General features: G+C 38.7%; 3 protein-coding genes and 1 pseudogene across 6 annotated transcripts in view; all 4 read left to right on the forward strand.

The window, feature by feature from the left end:
* Positions 1–15,988, forward strand: LOC121723483 (troponin I, fast skeletal muscle-like). Of its 3 annotated transcripts, XR_006034957.1 has the most exons (9): positions 1–75; positions 1,570–1,602; positions 1,696–1,732; positions 2,201–2,329; positions 3,470–3,559; positions 4,147–4,320; positions 4,417–4,506; positions 12,714–14,009; positions 15,956–15,988. XR_006034957.1 is itself a non-coding variant. In XM_042109208.1 (8 exons), exons 2-7 carry the CDS (start codon positions 1,595–1,597, stop codon positions 4,495–4,497), a joined length of 519 nt encoding a protein of 172 aa, XP_041965142.1. In that variant the 5' UTR covers positions 9–75; positions 1,570–1,594; the 3' UTR covers positions 4,498–4,506; positions 4,687–4,887. The 3 variants fall into 3 exon arrangements, 2 of the variants coding, with proteins under 2 accessions (XP_041965142.1, XP_041965143.1); XM_042109208.1 differs by lacking the exons at positions 12,714–14,009; positions 15,956–15,988 and adding an exon at positions 4,687–4,887 and having other exon boundaries at positions 9–75; XM_042109209.1 differs by lacking the exons at positions 12,714–14,009; positions 15,956–15,988 and adding an exon at positions 4,687–4,887 and having other exon boundaries at positions 10–75; positions 4,231–4,320.
* Positions 5,938–21,187, forward strand: part of LOC121723484 (troponin I, fast skeletal muscle-like) — a 21,902-nt gene continuing 6,652 nt past the window's right edge. The window contains exon 1 of one of the 2 annotated variants that reach the window (XM_042109211.1): positions 5,938–6,060. The gene's annotated coding sequence lies outside the window, so the exon portion shown is untranslated. Of the gene's footprint in view, positions 6,061–20,387; positions 20,497–21,187 lie in introns of those variants that run through there. The other variant, XM_042109210.1, reaches the window with a different exon arrangement.
* Positions 9,456–21,187, forward strand: part of LOC121723489 — a 13,491-nt pseudogene continuing 1,759 nt past the window's right edge.
* Positions 13,902–21,187, forward strand: part of LOC121723482 (troponin I, fast skeletal muscle-like) — a 9,045-nt gene continuing 1,759 nt past the window's right edge. Inside the window, exons 1-9 of the mRNA XM_042109207.1 lie at positions 13,902–14,009; positions 15,956–15,988; positions 16,082–16,118; positions 16,563–16,691; positions 17,071–17,160; positions 18,467–18,640; positions 18,737–18,826; positions 19,008–19,819; positions 20,258–20,496. Of these exons, the coding sequence (XP_041965141.1) occupies positions 15,981–15,988; positions 16,082–16,118; positions 16,563–16,691; positions 17,071–17,160; positions 18,467–18,640; positions 18,737–18,817 (519 nt within the window). The 5' untranslated portion in view covers positions 13,902–14,009; positions 15,956–15,980 and the 3' untranslated portion in view covers positions 18,818–18,826; positions 19,008–19,819; positions 20,258–20,496. The remainder of the gene's footprint in view (positions 14,010–15,955; positions 15,989–16,081; positions 16,119–16,562; positions 16,692–17,070; positions 17,161–18,466; positions 18,641–18,736; positions 18,827–19,007; positions 19,820–20,257; positions 20,497–21,187) is intronic.

The following is a 21,187-nucleotide window of genomic DNA, read 5'->3' on the forward strand; positions in this document are numbered from 1 at the left end:
TGCCTATTCTGCTGCCAGTACTGGCCTATCTCTACCCTTGAACTCTCACACTTCTAAGTTCAAGTTTCTAATCAAGTAAGGGTTTTTTTCTTTGCTATCTTACTGAGTAATTTAGTAGTTCCTCTAATGCTGTGTATCTCAATGGATCATTGTAAATTGGGTCAAGTGTGTTAATCAAGTAAGACTGACAATTAAAACAAAAACAGAAATATATGTTTTTTTTTAAGGTTTCTTCCATCTCTTGACAGTTCTGATATCTTAAAAGTTTATTTATCTTACTTCTGTCTTGATTATCAAGATAAGACATTTAATTGATTGAATTAAAATAATATTTGAAATAAAGAAAGCGCTGTCCTCTTGTATAGCTACATGTAAGTGATGTAAATGCAAACATCAGTGTGAAATATGCTGTAGATTGACAGGTGTTTGTAACTAATTTTGATACAAAGAGATGATACAAATGTTGCTTGTATACAACTTGAAATACTGGCCTGGTACCAGGCAGCCCTGTTTTAGATGCATAGGAATCAAGTGTCTGCCATCTTTAAAGTGATACCCATTTTCTTGGCAAATTGTCCTGACCATTGCCTAACCAACTGGACCCTTAAAACGCAAGTGCAAGCTAAGGGAAAACTTTAAAACCTGGTTTATTTATGGGAGTTGAAATCCCATCAACAATAGTCTCATGTAACATCACATGACCTACTTCAATTTCTTTGTAAATATGTAAACATGAATGTTAACGAAATATTGGGCTGTTCTTTAGACTTGAGTAGTTAATAACCAGCTCAGTTACCATAATCTTGGGCTTTGGGAAACATTGATTGAACATTTCTGACATTTTATCAATCATACATAAAAACAAAACAGCAAAAAGTTTTTTATTAATTGATATGAAAACAGCTATTATTACTGTTACTATTGTACTTAACGTAGGTTCAACTTTATTTGAAACTATTATTTTTAACTTATTTAGTGTTCATGCAGTATATTGTCTCTGGAAAAAAGGCATCTGCCAAATGACCATAGCAAAGTTTTGGACGATCTGAGCTTAGCAAAAGGACAGCAACCTAAATGTTGCTGGCTCAGTTTTCACTATGCAGTGTTATACAGTCTTATTACTTTCAAAGTCATTTTTGTTTGTACCTTAGAGGGGTTTACATTTAGTTAATTCTCTTAAAGTTATGGTTTGTATATTTATGGTTTTGTTTATTTTCATTATTTACATTTATTGATATTATTGTTATTAATACTATTTTGCTTAACATAGGCTTTTATAACAAAATCTGTAATTTCCTATATACTATATTATACTATATATCATTTTTTAAAACTATTTTATGTTCATATTCTGTTAGTTGCTTTGGACAAGAGTGTTTGCTAAGTAACCATAACCATAACCATACATGTGTAATCCAGAAGTAATGAATTCTTACACAGAATTAGATAGTACTGTATTCTCTGAATATACTGTATGTTCATTATCAAAGCATATATGATCTACAGTATGTGCCTGACAGTTCACTTCGATTACACTGGATGTATTTGTTTTTTGTTATTCCCTCTTAGATAAAGATAACAACACCAAGCCAAGATGTCCGAGTAAGTATTTCCCAAGAACATTTTGCTGGTATTAGCTTATGTATTTCATTTAGTCCTTTTGTCTGTTGTACTAAACCTTGCATTTCCCCTCAGCAAAAAGATGACATCGAGTCGCAAGAATCATCTGAAGGTAAGTCCTTTCAGTTGCATCTGGGTGAAGGGCTGCGGATAAAGTTATGTGACTTTACGATGCATCATATATTTGTCAGAATGCCACTGCCTCCATGCTGATCCCCATGGTGATGGACAACGATTAATGAGTGGTGACCCTGGCTGTTTTCACTTGAGTCATGGATCTGTTGACCGCCCCCCCCCCCCCAACCCCAACCCCCCAGGCGCCCTACCCCCCTCATAGCCACATTTAAAACTGTGGTCAGATAATGAACTGCAGCTAACCTTTAAAAATCGGTTGGGACAGAAATTCCCCTAGCAATTGACAATTACATTTAGGACTAATGGTGCAGTCCATACATTGGGCACCCTGGTCTACAGTCATTTGTTTACATGTGTCGAATTCTCTAAAGGCCCATCATCCTCTCTCTCTCTCTCTCTCTCTCTCTCTCTCTCTCTCTCTCTTCCATGGTTCTTCTGTCCTCAGAGCGTAATGCTTCAGATTGCTTCAACACGACTTGAAGAAGAGGTAGCTGAGATTGCAAAGGCAAAGGAGGCCTACCTGGAGGAGCACTGCCCTTCCCTTAGTCTACCTGGCAGTGTTGAGGAACTTCAGGTAGGTCAGTCAGGTCTCCAGTAAAATTGTAGCCCTGTGACAAACACAAAATGAAAATATAACTAGAAATGTAATGCCAGAGGAATTACAATAGTGGATGGAAAGCTGCTGGCTTAATGTTGGTGGGGAGATTCCTGGAAAAAAAACTTTGAATCACTTAATCTTTGAGTTCATACAAACCCTCGTACCAAAAAACCTTGTGCGTCAAGGCGTTCTTGAGATAAAACACTCAAGGTGTTTTTGACCTTGACGTTTGACCTTTGACCTCCAACATCAATTCACTTCATCTTTGAGTCCATACAAACACTTGTACCAAATTTGAAGCATATGCGTCAAGCCGTTCTGGAGATATAATGCGCAAAGCATGAGATATGGCTGTGACTTTTATTTTGACACACGGGAAACACTTAAACAGGATGTGTAGTTTTAGGGAGCGCCAGATTGTATGCATTAGAAGCTGAGACAGTTGGATTCACAGGTGACACCCTTGCCAGGGTTCTGATTAGCCCGGGAACTACTCTGGGAGCGCAGCTGGCTTTAGGCCATTATGACATCACAGCCATTCAAGTCTATGGGGGAAAAAATTGCTTTTTAACATTTTTAATCCCCTATTTCCCAAAAAGTATAAACTTTTAAAAAAATTAAATAATAACCCTCTTGCCCCACTCCAGACTTTCAGAACGGTTATTTCAACATGTCTGTACGTTAAGCGGTTAGAGTCGCATTCATTCTTGAAAAGGTAAAAAGAAAAGGTTATAATAATAATAAGAAGAAGCCAGGAGATTTCAAGATAGTGGATTCCATCCACTATAATGAATAGGAATATTAGGATACATAGTTTTTATAATAGTTTTCATGCCATACAAGATCATACAGTACTTCACAATCAAACACCATTTAGCACAATTTTGGTACCATTACATGTTAACTTGAAAATGTTACCACTGTATTCATTCAAATAAGTAGAAGAGACCAAATATGTTTGGCCACATATAATATTTATCTAGGTTATTTATCTTCACTTTGCATCGGGCCCGACCTCAAACGTGCATTATCTCTCTTGATACCTGAACGCCATGTCATCCATTATTCCTTACCTATGTTTGTTTGTTTGTTTTCATGATGTCTAATGTTCTTCAGAAACTGATCAAAGACATCCACGGCAAGATTGACAAAGTGGATGAGGAGAGATACGACGCAGATGCCAAAGTGACAAAGGGACAAAAGGAGGTGATTCTGTTATCATGTCATCCCGTGTCAACTCAACCAGGCGTTCCCACTTCATACTTTCATTATTTCTTTCTTTCGGAAGAAGAATCTTTTTCTAGTTAGGAGGGGATTGGGGGTGAGTTTAGAGGTGCCATAAGCTTTATATACATGTTGTTATCTTTATGGGCCAGTTTCTTCCAAATCACCTTTGGCCTTCAAAGTGCACGGTTACCCTGCTGTTGCTTTACAGCAACAAATGAAAAATGAGTTGGATTGTTTTATACTTTTGAGGCTTGGAGATTTAAGATTTCAGAAAAAAATGAAATTCACAATCTGTCACAATTACTTGATTCCTGTTTTTGAGAGGATGTATCTGACAAAAAAACCCTGTGAAATGTACCAAACTAACCATAGCTTTGTACAACAAGTGCATATCTGTCTCCGGAATCAAAATGATTGTATAGTATTGGAAGTAGCTATATAAAACCTCTAAAATCAGGTGGAGAGATTTTCAAACATCGACTGAGTTGACATGCAAGAGCCTAAAAGAAAATATGTTTGTGAAAGATTAGCAAAAAAAAATCAGTGTGTTTGTATTCCGTCCTCAGATAGACGACCTCAAGATCAAGGTAACAGAGATAAAGGGCATGAAGAAGCCAGCTCTGAAGAAAGTACGTTTGTCTGCCGATCAGATGCTTCAGGCTCTGCTGGGCTCAAAGCACAAGGTTACCATGGACTTGAGGTCCAACCTGAAGCAGGTGAAGAAGGAGGTCAAGCAGGAGGTGAGTGTTCTGGGTTCATACAGCACACACACACACACACACACACACACACACACACACTCACACACATAAATTAATGATATGTGAAATGTATAGAGTGCAGAGGTTGGTGACTGGCGCCAGAACGTTGAGGACAAGAAGGACAGAAAGAAGATGTTTGAGGGCGCTGAGGCATAAATTTAAGAGGTGAGTTTTTATGAACTCCACATCATTAACTCCACGACATTAAGGTTGGAGCTACAGGGTTCATATGCACCCATACTCTGCTGATTGATATTGTCTAATATTGTCTAATATATTGTCTAATATTGTAATATTGTCTTTAGCCAGAAAGGTTCGTTATCTCTCCTTTATACTTTCCCACAGGCACCAGGAGTAGCCTCAAAACATTGTAACTATGGACAATGTGGATGGAAGAAAAAGACCAACTTTTGTGCTTTCATGTTGCCTGTATTTTTTTCTTGACAGAAACAAATGCCTTCCATTCTCAAATGTACTCCATATACTGTTTATAAAGTAGACATGTTTGCTATAGACTACAATCATTAAACAATGATTTTTAAAGAACTCCTCAGTTTTGGCTATTTCATCACCTGGGACATTACATTTTTTACACATGCTCAGTAGTATTCATGAGTCATGAGGCTGATTTATTCCACAAGATGTCGACAAAGATCTGTCAGATATCCTCCTCCACAGTCTCTCTGTCTCTCCACCACACACACATTCCCTAAACACACCATGACTACACTCTTTAGTCACACTCTCTCTTTAACTCTCTCTCTCACACACACACACACACTCACACACACCCTAAACGCAACATATATACACTCTCTCTGGTATGTAATGTAATTGCAGCCACATCATTTTTATTTTGTAATTCATGTTTGCAATACAAGTGGAAACCTGTGAGTTGGTGAAATGGTGAGTTATACTTTACTTTCCCTGACAAAACAATTATTTCAAAGAATGTAACTACTTTCTTTATTTGAATGAAACAATAATGTCTCTGATTATATGAAATACATGAAAAATACATTGATTCAGTCTGTAAAGAAACGTTACATGTGTGTTTGAGCAAACTTGGTTCTGAAGTTGTCTCCTTTAAAGGGTCAAGAGGACATGGGAATGGGCCAGAGAGTGAGTCAATGGCAAGACCGCAACACAAAAAAATATCCCCCCCTCTGACTCATGTTGATATTACAGGTATACTGCACACACACACACACACACACACACACACACTACAGTGCATCAGATAGTGATAACAATGGGCAGTATGGGTAGCGAACACACACGCACACACACACAAACACACATACACTCACACACACACTCACAGATGGGGGAGCTACCACTTCAGCCACAGCATGTGGGTAAGAGTTGTGGGTTACATGCTTTCCTAGAAAGCCCTGCAGCCATTGATGCTGTGGGAGGGGAAAGTGCAGTTCATTCTGACCCCTGTCATTTTTGCTCCCCCCCAGGCGCAGGGGATGGAACCAATGACCTTTCAGTACCAGCCTAGACGACCTTTAGGCGCCCTGTGCTCTCAGGCCAAGCTGCTATGTCTAGATGCTGTCCCGGATTATAATACCATACAGAAAAAGGTCCTTTTTTCTGCTGTGGGATTCTGCAAGCCTTATATACCAGATCTGAATCTTGCGCTGATGCTAGTGGTCGCCCGCCTCTGCCTCTGAACTCTCGCCTCTGATCTCTTGCCACCCAGTTTCTCGTCAGGTGAGAGATTTTTGCTTTACTATCTTGCTGATGGATTTTATAGTTCCTCTGGTGCTGTGTGTAATTGTAAAGTGGGTCCAGATATATTTTATAGTTTATAATTATATAAAGACAACATTTATGCTTTTTGTATGAACATTTGTTCCATGGTCCTTGCGCTGAGCATTCTTGATTGTTTAATCTAAATAGGTCTCTCTCTTGACTATAGAGGTTAGAGGCTTACCGGTAATTGGTTTTGTTTGTTTTTGAGAATTAGATAATAGAGAATTCCTCTTGACATAACACATATGACATGAGTACAAAGATGCATGCAAAACAGGGAGCAGATTAATTTAGTGTTAGTAATGGCGATTTTAAATGACAAATGTTGATATAATTGTAATTGATGAAATACCAAGAATTTGTGTAAAATTGTGAGAAATAGGTCATCTGCATACATAACTGTGGAGATGATTAGACTGTAAGAGTTAAGGTTATGGTAGGTTGAAATAAAAGGTGTTGGTGAAGCACTGTTTGGAAAAACAATGCTTGAACGTTCTATTTGGTTCCCAATATACTTCCTCTGCATTAAGATAACATATGGAATGTTAAAACGGAAGCCTTGTGGGGCCAACTAAGATGCTGATAATGGAACTCTCTTGAAAGGGTCTATAGGAGAGACTTGATCCAGCCTCCCCTGATCAAGTGTCGTTCACCTTTAGAGAGAGGCCGACTCCATGCCAAACTATTTTATGCTAGGCCACTCATGAAAGCCAACACAAGCCAGGAAAACAAATTGCCCAGCTGTAAATATACATATACTATATGGCAATGAATGAACACTGCAGGTGCATGGTTTGGAAAAGTAGAACATCCAGTATTCAACAACAATTCAACAATATTTTAACCAAACCTGGCTACATTGTCCTTCCATATCTTTCATCGGCATTGCAATATGATTATTTGTATCACATAAAAATAATACTGTCCACCACAAAGAATGTAACAAAATGAATGTTTGAATGAATACATATAATTTCTGCAAATTGTCAAGTATAAATTTAACAAGAACATGATGTGCATTTATGTCAACATAAATTAATATGCAGCCAAAAATAACCTCACAGCTCAGTTGGGAAACTCTTCCCTTCCCAGTTCCCTCCTTCAGTTTCCTGTTGTATAGATAGCCTGGCCCCGCCCACCAGCAACGAGGATGACGTTGGGAATCACTGATCAATATGACTGGTTAGGCTGGACCAATAATTTTAAAGTTAACATAAGTTCTACGCCTGGTACAATGCTAGGATTGGAAACGTTTCCCAATCGTGGGAGGCCAGACTCTATTCACAAATTGAAATGACGTAGTGAGGCTGGAAACCAGGCAGAATCAAACTGAGAGATTTACATACTTTACATAATTTGAGATCCTCGCCCTGATGGGGTTCTGGAAAAATGTGAAGTGTAGTATTTAGTTGTCTTGAATGCACGTTCATGTTCGCGATGGCACCAGACTAGGCCTACTTCAGTTGTTAGTCTACATTCAGAACCAAGAAACTGACATCTGAAGTCTTTCTCAGGTGTGTGTGCTCATTTCGTGAGACAGAAAGAAAAGCTGAATAGGCTATCCCTCCTGCATGCGGGCTTTAGCGGGGGGAGCGGGACATCATGCTACAGATGCGGGCGGGAGCGGGACTAAAAATGACACATTAATGCAGGAGCGGGACAGAATATTGCGGGCGAGGGAGTGAAAAATCAGTCCCCCGCAGACCTCTATGGCGAGGTGTAGGCCTATACAAACAGGCCGCATTAACATTAAGCATTAAGCATTAAGCATTTAGCATTAAGCTTTGTATTAGTAGAAACCTGGTAGTATTTTCAAATGACCGTTCTTCCCTCCCTCATGTCTCCCTGAGGCGAGAGATATCTGTATTTTTTGTCTGGAAAAAAACCTCAGATGATATAAAAATCATCATTTTCTGGAGACTACATTGGCTACTTCCTGGGGGAGTTGCTTGGTAGGGCAGCGAAGAGCAATGAAAGGCAGGGAATTCTGGGAGTTGTTGGCTTTAATCCAGCATGAACCAAAAATACATTTTTGGCTTTTTCTCGGTGAAGAAGGCACTGACTTCAATGATGACTCCACGTTTCTAATACATAAAATTACTTAATTTAAATACACATTCATCTTCCCAACGGTGAAATGCTCTTTTAAGTGCACGTTCCGCAAGGCAGCTACTTTGATACTTGTCACACATCCCTACATTTCTAATGTTACGCATCGTAGATCAATTAGAATAGAATATAATAAAATAAATCTTTAATGTAGCCTACACCCTGGTGGTCATTTTTCCTCAGCTCACCAGACATCCAAGACAGATGGTCATACAGACAACATCTGACACATTGAAGATATCATTAAAACAAGTAGACCTACAGTAAAAAAGGGAAAAATATAGAAAATGAATAAATACGTTTAAATAGGCTAGGCTGTAAAAAAGCAGTTCAGTTGGGTATGTGTGTTGTCAATGTGTTTGGTTAATAATGCTGATGGCATTTGGGATAAAATATTTTTTTAAGTAGGCCTCTCTTCCATCGCTCTCCGTTTCTTTTTTTTTATTTCTTTTTTTTGCGACTTTAGTTTCACCAAATGGCAGGTCAGCATAACTTATTTTAAGTTTTCCAAGTTTGCTGGTGAGGTTTCAATTAATGGGCCTTGGCTATTTCAGGCTTTCCTAACATCATCGGCTTGGGATGCAAGTGCCCATTAAAGTGTCATCCATAAATGAGGCAGATTATGTCAATAGGTTTCTACAGCATACATGTCCAAGTAGGTCTAATGGATAGGTTATAGGCCACTTCTATTTTTGGATACTCTCTTAATGGTGTTGGTGTTAAAAACACATTTTTATTTTAATAATTGCCAGATGATATATGATGCTTCACATCTTATCACAAACGTGAAGGTGAAATGGCCAGTGTCAGTACATGATGCCAGGATGTAGGCCTACTGGGAATCTAATTTTAGCAACACATTTCAACAGGGTGCATTAGGCCTATTCCTATCCTATATCCGCTATCACAACTAACTGAAGGATATTATCAGATCCACCACAGGCTAATTAATGTGTAGTCTCTAACTTAATGTTATATGTACAGTTACAGGACAACTTGACTAGGGGATAGAGGATACCCATACCTTCCGATCACCCCGTAGCTTACCCTCTGATGCTGGAGCGCAAACAAGATTTAACTTGGCCCACAGCTGAACCTGCATTAAAATAGGAATGACATTTGGGATTCTCAAGGAGTCTGTGACCCACACAATCTGTGACAAGGTAGTCTCTAGTCTAAGAAAGTATTATACAAAGCAGTCAATAGGCCTACGTAATGTCCACTGAATTATTTGATATATTGTGATTTTGCCATTAATAGGCTATCCTAAACTTAGTATTTAAGCGGTCAGTTAGGCTATTCTCTGCCAAGCAAGGTCTTGTTCCTTGGCAGACGTGCAAGTATTGCTCTTTTTTGTTATTACAGCTTTCTCCTCCTCGGAAGCCTCGAGGAGAACTTGCTGCTCCGCCTCTGAAAAACACGGTGCTCTTCGTTTCGCCGTTTTCACTCATTGTTTCAACTCTCATAGATGATGTGTCCATGAGTTTGCCAAGAACGCGCACAACTCTAGGTGAACCAACAAGGAGTTGATTGAACTAATTAGTAACCGGTGTTTTGGAACCGACAGCTCGGGTTTAGTTATCACAGGTTCAGACAACTTAGAGGTTAGAGTTTATCTCAGTGTTTGTTAAACCTTCTTTCTGGAATACCCCCTGGCCCAGAGTTCTTAGTGGCATAGATGTGTAATCCAGTATGAATGCATACTTATAGTTTAGTTGCTTATAGTATAGTTATAGTATAGGTATAGTTTTTGCATAGAATATCTTTTGAATATCTTCAAATATAATAAGATATAATATCTTCATTATCAAGACTGGTGTGATATATCTGTGTGAGCTACATCTGGAAGATAAAACACAGTTCACTTGGGATGTATTATGTTGGTTATTCCTGCTTAGGTCAGGAGAACATAAAAAGCCAAGATGTCGCACAAGATGACCTCGAGCCGCAAGCATCATCTGAAGGTAAGCCCGCTCTTTCTGTATCTGACCCCTTCTGTCAACTGGCATTTGTGAACACGTGTCCAGTTCTCTCATTGTTTTCCTGTTCACAGAGCTTGATGCTTCATATTGCTGAGCAGCGTATGGTGAAAGAACAGGCCGATATTGCAGCAGAGGCCTAGCTGAATGAGAAGTGTCCTGAACTCTCTCTGCCCGGCAGTGTTGAGGAGCTTCAGGTAGGTTAGTCAGGACTCCAGTAAAATGGCAACTGTTACTTTGATCTAGAGAGTTGTGAGAATAAAGACAGTAAAAAGCCTCACATGGAATGTAAAATAAATACAGTGAATGGAAACATTAGTAAACAATATGTTTGGTCATTCAAGGGTGAGAAAGGGTTACCATTGCATTGACAAAAACAATGCAAGAGACCAAATATTAAATATGTTTAGACACTCGAGACATTTGAAGGATTATTTGTCTAGAGATCCATTTGAATTATTTTACATTTGAATTATTTTACATTAAGATGTGTGTCTTTTTTATGTCTGTAATGTTGTTTAGAAACTGTGCAAAGAGATCCATCAAAAGATTGACAAAGTGGATGAGGAGAGATACGACGCAGATTCCAAAGTGACCAAAGGGGCTAAGGAGGTGATTTATTTAACATATCTATAATTAATGTGTGATTTATTTAACATGTCTATAAGTAATGTGTGATTTATTTAACATGTCTATAAGTAATGTGTGATTTATTTAACATGTCTATACTGTAAGTGATGGTAGTGTAGTGGTTAAGGAACTGGGCTAGCGTGCAGTAGCCTGTAGGGTGGTGGTAGTGTAGTGGTTAAGGAACTGGGCTAGCGTGCAGTAGCCTGAAAGTTGTCGGTTCAATTCCTGGCTTCCATCATTGTGCCCTTGAGCAAGGCACTTAACCCCAAGTTGCTCCAGGGACAATGTGATCCCTTGTAATATACTGTAGTTGACATATGTAAGTCGCTTTGGCTAAAAATGCGTCAGCCAAATGTAATGTAATGTAATGTAATTAATGTGTGTGTGGAATATACAGAAGCTCATTGCATTATGAGATATATAGAGATTTGGGGGCAGCCGTGGCCTACTGATTAGTGCTTCGGACTTGTAACCGGAGGGTTGCCGGTTCGAACCCCGACCTGTAGGCACGGCTGAAGTGCCCTTGAGCAAGGCACCTAACCCCTCACTGCTCCCTGAGTGCCGCTGTTGTTGCAGGCAGCTCACTGCGCCGGGATTAGTGTGTGCTTCACCTCACTGTGTGTTCACTGTGTGCTGAGTGTGTTTCACTAATTCACGGATTTGAAAAATTCACGGAATTGACCAAATTTCCCTCACAGGATCAAAACAGTATACTTATACTTACTTATACTTAATTACAAGTCAGTATCTCATTATGACATAATATCTCATAATTATGAGATAAGTATCTTCAGTGATAGGAGGCACAAAGTAGTAGGGTCATGATGACTGCTGCTATCTGCCGTTATTTCCTCCTTGGAATGAGGCACTGGGAGATACTGACATGCACATACCTCCACCTACTGGTTAGGACTGTGAACTTACAACAATTTAGATAGATAGATAGATAGATAGATAGATAGATAGATAGATAGATAGATAGATAGATACTTTATTGATCCCCAAGGGGAAATTCAAGAAAGATTTGTTGCCCTTGGGGTTGTTGGTGATTTGACAGGCTTATGTTTTATGCCACTCAAAGACATGTTAATCTCTCAAAGTAGGAAATAAGTAGGACATATGTGCTTGCTTTTATTGAAAGGCTGTTTAGATCCTCAGCACGGATCCTATCCTTATCTCAATAATGAAATAATTATCTAATTATGAGATAACGTGATATTGTTTTTTACTCATGTGAATGCAATGAGCTTCCGTCGGAATGCATGTAAAAGATAAGGCAAAAATAAGTGTTTATTATGCTTCCTCAGATTGATGACCTGAAGTTCAAAGTAACAGAGATGAAGGGCATGAAGAAGCCAGCTCTGAAGAAAGTACGTTTGTCTGCCAATCAGATGCTTCATGCTCTGTTGGGCTCCAAGCACAAGGTTACCATGGACTTGAGGTCCAACCTGAAGCAGGTGAAGAAGGAGGTCAAGCAGGAGGTGAGTGTTCTGGGTTCATACAGCACACACACACACACACACACACACACACACACACACACACACACACACACACACACACACACACTCACTCACTCTCACTCACACACTAATAAAAAATGTGTGAAATGTATAGGCTACTGAGGTTGATCCCAACATGAAAGCCAAATGTCTCACATAGCATTCAAAAAATAATAAACACATCTTTCAAATTTTTTACCTGGCACAAGCTGGTGATTGGCGCCAGAACGTTGAGGACAAGGCTGGCATGGGTGGCAGAAAGAAGATGTTTGAGGGCGCTGAGGCGTAAATTTAAGAGGTGAGTTTTTATGAATGCCACAACATTTAGGCTAAAGCTGATGAATTCTAGACAAAACAAGTTTAGTTAACTCTTTGTTTTACTCTCCTACAGACATCTGCCAGAAGAAAAGCATTGTACACATGGACAAAATGGATGGACTGAGGACATTTGTTCTTTTCGCTTAATGTCTTTTTATGTTCCCTATACCTTGACAGAAACAAATGCCTTTCATTCTCAAAATCCACTGAATTTAGATAGAGCTAACATGTCACTGTTGTAGACCATATTAAACAATGGACTTTAAAATTCCTACTGTTTTGGCTTTTTGTGCATAATGTTTTAGCAGATAGATTTGACTCTCTTGTAGTTAGTATTCAACTACAGTATGCGGCAGATTTATTTCACAAGATATTGAGTTTGCCCACCCCCCGTCTAACCCACCCACCTAGGCACACACAAACACACAAACACACACCATACACTCATCTTTTTTGCCACTCTGTCTTTCTCTCTCTGACATGCTCTCCATCAGTCTTACTTGGGGACAAGTTTAAGCACATTTCATTGGGATCTAACATATACACATTTGTAGTGCAGTGGAAGCCTACTCAAAAGTTAACACTTCGGCACAAGTTGGTGCATTGGTGAGTTATATGTTGCGTAAATCTTTTAAAGAATGTAACTTCAGTGTCATTATTGTATAAAGACATCACATATCTGATTTTATGAAGTGTGACACATCAATTGAATCTCCAAAGGCACGTTACATGTGTGTCTCCTAAGTTGTCTCCTAACAGGGTTAAAGAGGAGGGATATGCAGTAGACAGCTGAAGACATGAGGATGGTGGCAGGGAGTGACCGAATGGAATACAGCAACTTGAGGAGATGCTCCTCCCCTCTGTTTCAAGGTCCACTTCAGCATACACACACTCATAGTCTCTAGTACTTTCCATGTACAACATCTTTCCATATTTCCTGAATAATCCCTTAGATTTTGTGACACAACAACTTCCTAAAGATGCAGCGAGTATCTTATTGCCACACTGGCATCCCAGCTGCCCCTACTTGCACCAGGAGCTTGTGTTGATAGAGAATATGGTCCAGTTGTCTGTAACATGATACACAATAATATCTTGAATATCTTTAAGATAGAGGTAAGATGTAAGCGTGTTAGTCAGACATCTAGAATAATGACACATTTTTCTGTGTTTCATTTTCTATGTCTATTTTAAGCAAAGCTAAATTGAGCTGGATTTGCAGGAGTGGCATGACCATAAACAGGGAAGGATATTTTGTAGCATCAGATGCTACCAGGCATAAAAACGAGACCTGCCTATTCTGCTAATGCCAGTGCTTGCCAATCTCTATCCTTGAACTCTCACACCTCTAAGTTCAACTTCTAATCAGGTGAGGGTTTTTTATTTGCTATCTTGCTGAGTAATTTAGTAGTAGATATACTGCTGTGTATCTCAATGGATCATTGTAAATTGGGTCAAGATGTGTGTTAATCAAGTATGACTTGACATTTCTGATATCTTAAAAGTTGATTTATCTTGCTTCTGTCTTGATTATCAAAATAAGACATTTAATTGATTAAATTCAAATAATATTTTGATTTGATGAAATGCAGAAAGAGCTGTGCTCTTGTATAGCTACATGTAAGTGATGTGAATGCAAAGATCAATGTGAAATATGCAGTAGATTGAATTGGTCATGTTCTAACCATTTTCAAGTGCTAACCTGTGTTTTTAACTAATTTAATAAAAAGAGATGTTCAAAATGTTGTTTGCATACATATTACTTTAAAGATGGTAACTTTCTAACAGTAATGTCGGATAACTGAGAGGGGCATCAGAGGCAGTGTCCTCCTGCAATACTGGCCTGGTACAAGGCAGCCCTATTTCAGATGCCCAGGAATCAAGTGTCTGCCATCTTTAAAGTGATACACATTTTCTTGGCTGACCATTGCCTAACCAACTGGACCCTTAAAATGCAAGTGCAAGCTCAGGGAAAACTTTAAAACCTGGTTTATTTATGGGAGTTGAAATCCCATCAACAATAATCTCATGTAACATCATGTGAACTATTTAAATTTCCTTGTAAATATGTAAACATAAATGTTAATGAAATATTGGACTGGTTATAATTATGAGATCCTATTGAAACCATAATATTTGAGAAACATTGATTACATTTTTTTCACAATTTTCTGACATTTTATCAGTCATACATAAAACAAAACAAATCTTGTGATGGTTTTGGGATTTTCAAGTTTTTATTAATTGATATGAAAACAGCTTATTACTGTTACTATTATACTTAATGTAGGTTCAACTTTATTTGAAACGAAGTAACTTATTTAGTGTTCATGCAGTATATTGTCTCTGGACAAAATCATCTGCCAAATGTCATAAGCATAGCAAATAACTAATTGACCAATCAAAAAATAATTGACACATTAATCAACGATGTAAATAATTGAATAAATAAAACATGTTATTATTTTTATTATTTTTATATTAGTTGCAACCTTATTCAGTAGGATTCGAGTTGTCTTGCACGCAGCCACGTCACTCTTCCATCAACTGGTATTTTATGTAATACAGTGCCTACATGTGGTACCACTTGGTATTACAAGATACCAACTGGTTTGATTTTCTGCCTGGTGGTTTTGGAGGATCGGATCTTAGCAAAAGGACAGCAACCTAAATGTTGCCGGCTCAGTTTTTACTATGCAGTGTTATACAGTGTTATTACTTTCAAAGTAATTTTTGTTTGTACCTAATTGCTACTAGGGCCTTCCATACATCGAAGGGCACCACACTGGTGTTGGAAGGGCCACACCAGGCCAGTAGTTAATGCCTTTAGAGAAAACAAAGTAACAAAAAAGCTATCAAACTGGATTGATTTATGGTATGGACAAAGCTTTAGGTGGTTTACATTAGAGGGGTTTACATTTAGTTAATTCTCTTAGAGTTATGGTTTGTATATTTATGATTTTGTTTATTTTCATTATTTACATTTATTGATGTAATTGTTATTAATACTATTTTGCTTAACATAGGCTTTTATAACAAAAGCTGTAATTTTTCATATACTATACTATATATACTTTTTTGTAACTATTTTATGTTCATATTATGTAAGTTGCTTTGGACAAAAGTGTCTGCTAAGTAACCAAAATCATAACCATACATGTGTAATCCAAAAGTAATGAATTCTTACACATAATTAGATAGTACTGTATTCTCTGAATATATGTTCATTATCAAAGTATATATGATCTACAGTATGTACATGACAGTTCACTTAGATTACACTGGATGTATTTGTTTTTTGTTATTCCCTCTTAGATAAAGATAACAACACCAAGCCAAGATGTCCGAGTAAGTATTTCCCAAGAACATTTTGCTGGTATTAGCCTATGTATTTCATTTAGTCCTTCTGTCTGTTGTACTAAACCTTGCATTTGCTCTCAGCAAAAAGATGTCATCGAGTCGCAAGCATCATCTGAAGGTAAGTCCTTTCAGTTGCATCTGGGTGAAGGGCTGCGGATAAAGTTATGTGACTTTACGATGCATCATATATTTGTCAGTATGCCACTGCCTCCATGCTGATCCCCATGGTGATGGACAACGATTAATGAGTGGTGACCCTGGCTGTATTCACTTGAGTCATGGATCTGTTGACCCCCCCCCCCCCCCCCCCCAACCCCAACCCCCCAGGCGCCCTACCCCCCTCATAGCCACATTTAAAACTGTGGTCAGATAATGAACTGCAGCTAACCTTTAAAAATTGGTTGGGACAGAAATTCCTAGCAATTGACATACGTTTAGGACTAATGGTGCAGCCCATACATTGGGCACACTGGTCTACAGTCATTTGTTTACATGTGTCGAATTCTCTGAAGGCCCATCATCCTCTCTCTCTCTCTCTCTCTCATGGTTCTTCTGTCCTCAGAGCTTGATGCTTCAGATTGCTTCAACACGGCTTGAAGAAGAGGCAGCTGAGATTGTAATAGCAAAGAAGGCCTACCTGGAGGAGCATTGCCCTGCCCTTAGTCTACCTGGCAGTGTTGAGGAACTTCAGGTAGGTCAGTCCGGTCTCCGGTAAAATTGTAGCCCTGTGACAAACACAAAATGAAAATATAATGAATAGTAGGATATATAGTTTATAGAATAATTTTCATGCCATACAAGATCATACAGTACAGTCTTCACAATCAAACACCATTTAGCACAATTTTGGTACCATGACATGGTAACTTGAAAATGTTACCGCTGTATTAATTCAATTAAGTAGAAGAGACCAAATATGTTTGGCCACATATAATATTTATCTAGGTTATTTATCTTCACTTTGCATCGGGCCCGACCTCAAACGTGCATTATCTCTCTTGATACCTGAACGCCATGTCATCCCTTATCCCTTACCTATGTTTGTTTTCATGATGTCTAATGTTCTTCAGAAACTGATCAAAGACATCCACGGCAAGATTGACAAAGTGGATGAGGAGAGATACGACGCAGATGCCAAAGTGACAAAGGGACAAAAGGAGGTGATTCTGTTATCATGTCATCCCGTGTCAACTCAACCAGTCGTTCCCACTTCATACTTTCATTATTTCTTCTTTTGGGAGAAGAATCCCAAATATGAGTGAAATATGGCAATTTTCTAAGAAACAACCACTTCTAGTTAGGGGGGAGTTTAGAGGTGCCATAAGCTTTAGCTTTAAAGGAACGTCACCTATTATCAACCGTCCTGTATTTCATTCATTAATTTCTATACAAACCAAGAAACGCAAGCACCCACACCATAAGTGTATCTAAATAAGCTATGTATCAAAAATTACATTTTACCGTGACTCGAAGAGCTGTAAACAGTGTTGTACAGCTGCACATACAAATTGGAGCTCCAGTGGAATTTTGATTTGCGACGAGAATTTTCGGTCTAACCGTTGATGAGCCGTGAGAAAGGTTGGAAATAGGCACCCAACAGCCCAGCACTAAACTCTGAGCGTGGTATTCAAAATCGGATATTTCAGGCAGTAAAAGTCCCGGTAAGAACCAAACTAGATTTTGTTCAAATCTACACACCTATGGCTACTGAAAAATGTAAGGTTCATTCATCAAATGTTATTTTGAAGTATTAAAAAACATCGTTTTAGAATTTTCGAACAAAATGGTTGGTAATTGGTTGTTTTACGATATACATGTTGTTATCAAAGTCAAAGTCAAAGTCAAAGTCTGCTTTATTGTCAATTTCTTCACATGTCAAGACATACAAAGAGATCGAAATTGCGTTTCCTACTATCCCACGGTGGAGACAAGACATATTTTACCAATTAGGTCCACAGACAAACATAACATTCAAGTAAACAATATAAAAAGTAAAAATAAGAAGGCACATACAATGAAGAAATAAGAGCAGCAAAATCTTTATGGGCCAGTTTCTTCCAAATCACCTTTGGCCTTCAAAGTGCACAGTTACCCTGCTGTTGTTTTACAGCAACAAATGAAAAATGAGTTGGATTGTTTTATACTTTTGAGGCTTGGAGGTTTAAGATTTCAGAAAAAAATGAAATTCACAATCTGTCACAATTACTTGATTCCTGTTTTTGAGAGGATGTATCTGACAAAAAAACCCGGTGAAATGTACCAAACTAACCATAGCTTTGTACAACAAGTGCATATCTGTCTCCGGAATCAAAATGATTGTATAGTATTGGAAGTAGCTATATAAAACCTCTAAAATCAGGTGGAGAGATTTTCAAACATCGACTGAGTTGACATGCAAGAGCCTAAAAGAAAATATGTTTGTGAAAGATTAGCAAAAAAAAATCAGTGTTTGTATTGCGTCCTCAGATAGACGACCTCAATATCAAGGTAACAGAGATAAAGGGCATGAAGAAGCCAGCTCTGAAGAAAGTACGTTTGTCTGCCGATCAGATGCTTCAGGCTCTGCTGGGCTCAAAGCACAAGGTTACCATGGACTTGAGGTCCAACCTGAAGCAGGTGAAGAAGGAGGTCAAGCAGGAGGTGAGTGTTCTGGGTTCATACAGCACACACACACACACACACACACACACACACACACACACACACACACAAATTAATGATATGTGAAATGTATAGACTGCAGCTGCTGGTGATTGGCGCCAGAACGTTGAGGACAAGAAGGACAGAAAGAAGATGTTTGAGGGCGCTGAGGCATAAATTTAAGAGGTGAGTTTTTATGAACTCCACATCATTAACTCCACGACATTAAGGTTGGAGCTACAGGGTTCATATGCACCCATACTCTGCTGATTTGATATTGTCTAATATTGTCTAATATATTGTCTAATATTGTAATATTGTCTTTAGCCAGAAAGGTTCGTTATCTCTCCTTTATACTTTCCCACAGGCACCAGGAGTAGCCTCAAAACATTGTAACCATGGACAATGTGGATGGAAGAAAAAGACCAACTTTTGTGCTTTCATGTTGCCTGTATTTTTTTCTTGACAGAAACAAATGCCTTCCATTCTCAAATGTACTCCATATGCTGTATATATAGCAGACATATTTGCTATAGACTACAATCATTAAACAACGATTTTTAAAGAACCCCTTAGTTTTGACTTTTTTATGCATTACGTTTTTTTTACACACGGTCAGTAGTATTGAGTCATGAGTCTGATTCCTTCCACAAGATGTCGACAGAGATCTGTCAGATCTCCTCCCACACAGTCTCCCCCCAATCACACACACACCCTAAACACATCATGACTACGCTCTCTTTCGTCACTCTCTCTCTCTCTCACATACACACACACACACACACACACACACACACACACACACACCCTAAACACACCATATATACACTCTCTCTCGTATGTAATGTAACTGCAGCCATATCATTTTTATTTTGTAATGCATGTTAGCAGTGCAAGTGGAAACATGAGTTGGTGAAATGGTGAGTTATACTTTACTTTCCCTGACAAAACAATTATTTATTTGAATGAAACAATAATGTCTCTGATTATATGAAATACATGAAAAATACATTGATTCAGTCTGTAAAGAAACGTTACATGTGTGTTTGAGCAAACTTGGTCCTGAAGTTGTCTCCTTTAAAGGGTCAAGAGGACATGGGAATGGGCCAGAGAGTGAGTCAATGGCAAGACCGCAACACAAAAAAATATCTCCCCCTCTGACTCATGTTTATATTACAGGTATACTGCACACACACACACACACACACACACACACACACACACACACACACACACACACACACACACACACATACAGAACATCAGAAAGTGATTAAAATGGGCAGTATGGGTAGCGAATGCACATACACAAATAATATTTTGAAAATTTGTACATCTACCAGCCACTTGCATATTTTTGGTCAATATTAAAAGCTACTCAATATTAAAATATTACTTTGTGTCTGAAATTGACCAGCCACTCTCATATTTTACCAGCATTTGGCTGGTGGCTGGTGCTAATTTCCATCCCTGACACACACACACACACACACACTCACAGATGGGTGGGCAATCACTACAGCGACAGCGCGTGGGTTAAGTTCCCTGCAGCCATTGATGCTGTGGGAGGGGAAAGTGCAGTTCATTCTGACCCCTGTCATTTTTGCTCCCCCCCAGGCGCAGGGGATGGAACCAATGACCTTTCAGTACCAGCCTAGACAACCTTTAGGAGCCCTGTGCTGTCAGCCCAAGCTGCTAAGTCTGGATGCTGTCCCCGTTTGCATTACCATAAAGAGAAAGGTCCTTTTTTCTGCTGTGGGATTCTGCCTGCCTTATATACCAGATCTGACTCTTGCGCTGATGCTAGTGGTCGCCCGCCTCTGCCCTTGAACTCTCGCCACCCAGTTTCTCGTCAGGTGAGAGATTTTTCCTTTACTATCTTGCTGATGGATTTTATAGTTCCTCTGGTGCTGTGTGTAATTATAAAGTGGGTCCAGATATATGGTATATTTATAATTATATAAAGTCAACATTTATCCTTTTTGTATGATCATGTCTTCCATGGTCCTTGTACTCAGCATTCCTGATTGTTTAATCTGAATAGGTCTTTGTTTTTGCTTACAGTTATTTTTTAAACAATGTGGTTAAATGCAAATGGAGAATTCCTCTTGACATAACACATTTGACATGCGTTTAGAGATGCATGCAAAACATGGAACAGATTAATTTAGTTATGTTAGTAATGGCGATTTTAAATGACAAATTGTTGATATAATTGTAATTGATGAAATACCAAGAATTTGTGTAAAATTGTGAGAAATAGGTCATCTGCATACATAACTGTGGAGATGATTAGACTGTAAGAGTTAAGGTATGCTAGGTTGAAATAAAAGGTGTTGGTGAAACACTCAGTGATCTTGTCCCCGCTCTCACCTGGGACATTTGATTTGCTGAGGTAGGAGAGACTTGATCCAGCCTCCCCTGATCAAGTGTCGTTCACTTTGGAGTGAGGCCGACTCCACGATTCCATGCCAAACTATTTTATGCTAGGCCACTCATGAAAGCCAACACAAGCCAGGAAAACGAATTGCCCTGCTGTAAATATAC

This window comes from Alosa sapidissima, chromosome 11 (assembly GCF_018492685.1).
Source record: "Alosa sapidissima isolate fAloSap1 chromosome 11, fAloSap1.pri, whole genome shotgun sequence".
Classification (NCBI taxonomy): Eukaryota; Metazoa; Chordata; class Actinopteri; order Clupeiformes; family Clupeidae; genus Alosa; species Alosa sapidissima.

Coding starts and splice junctions, on each gene's coding strand:
- LOC121723483 (XM_042109208.1), top strand. Junction 1,733..2,200: donor GTCGCAAGAATCATCTGAAG/GTAAGTCCTTTC, acceptor TTCTGTCCTCAG/AGCGTAATGCTTCAGATTGC. Junction 4,321..4,416: donor AGAAGGAGGTCAAGCAGGAG/GTGAGTGTTCTG, acceptor TGAAATGTATAG/AGTGCAGAGGTTGGTGACTG.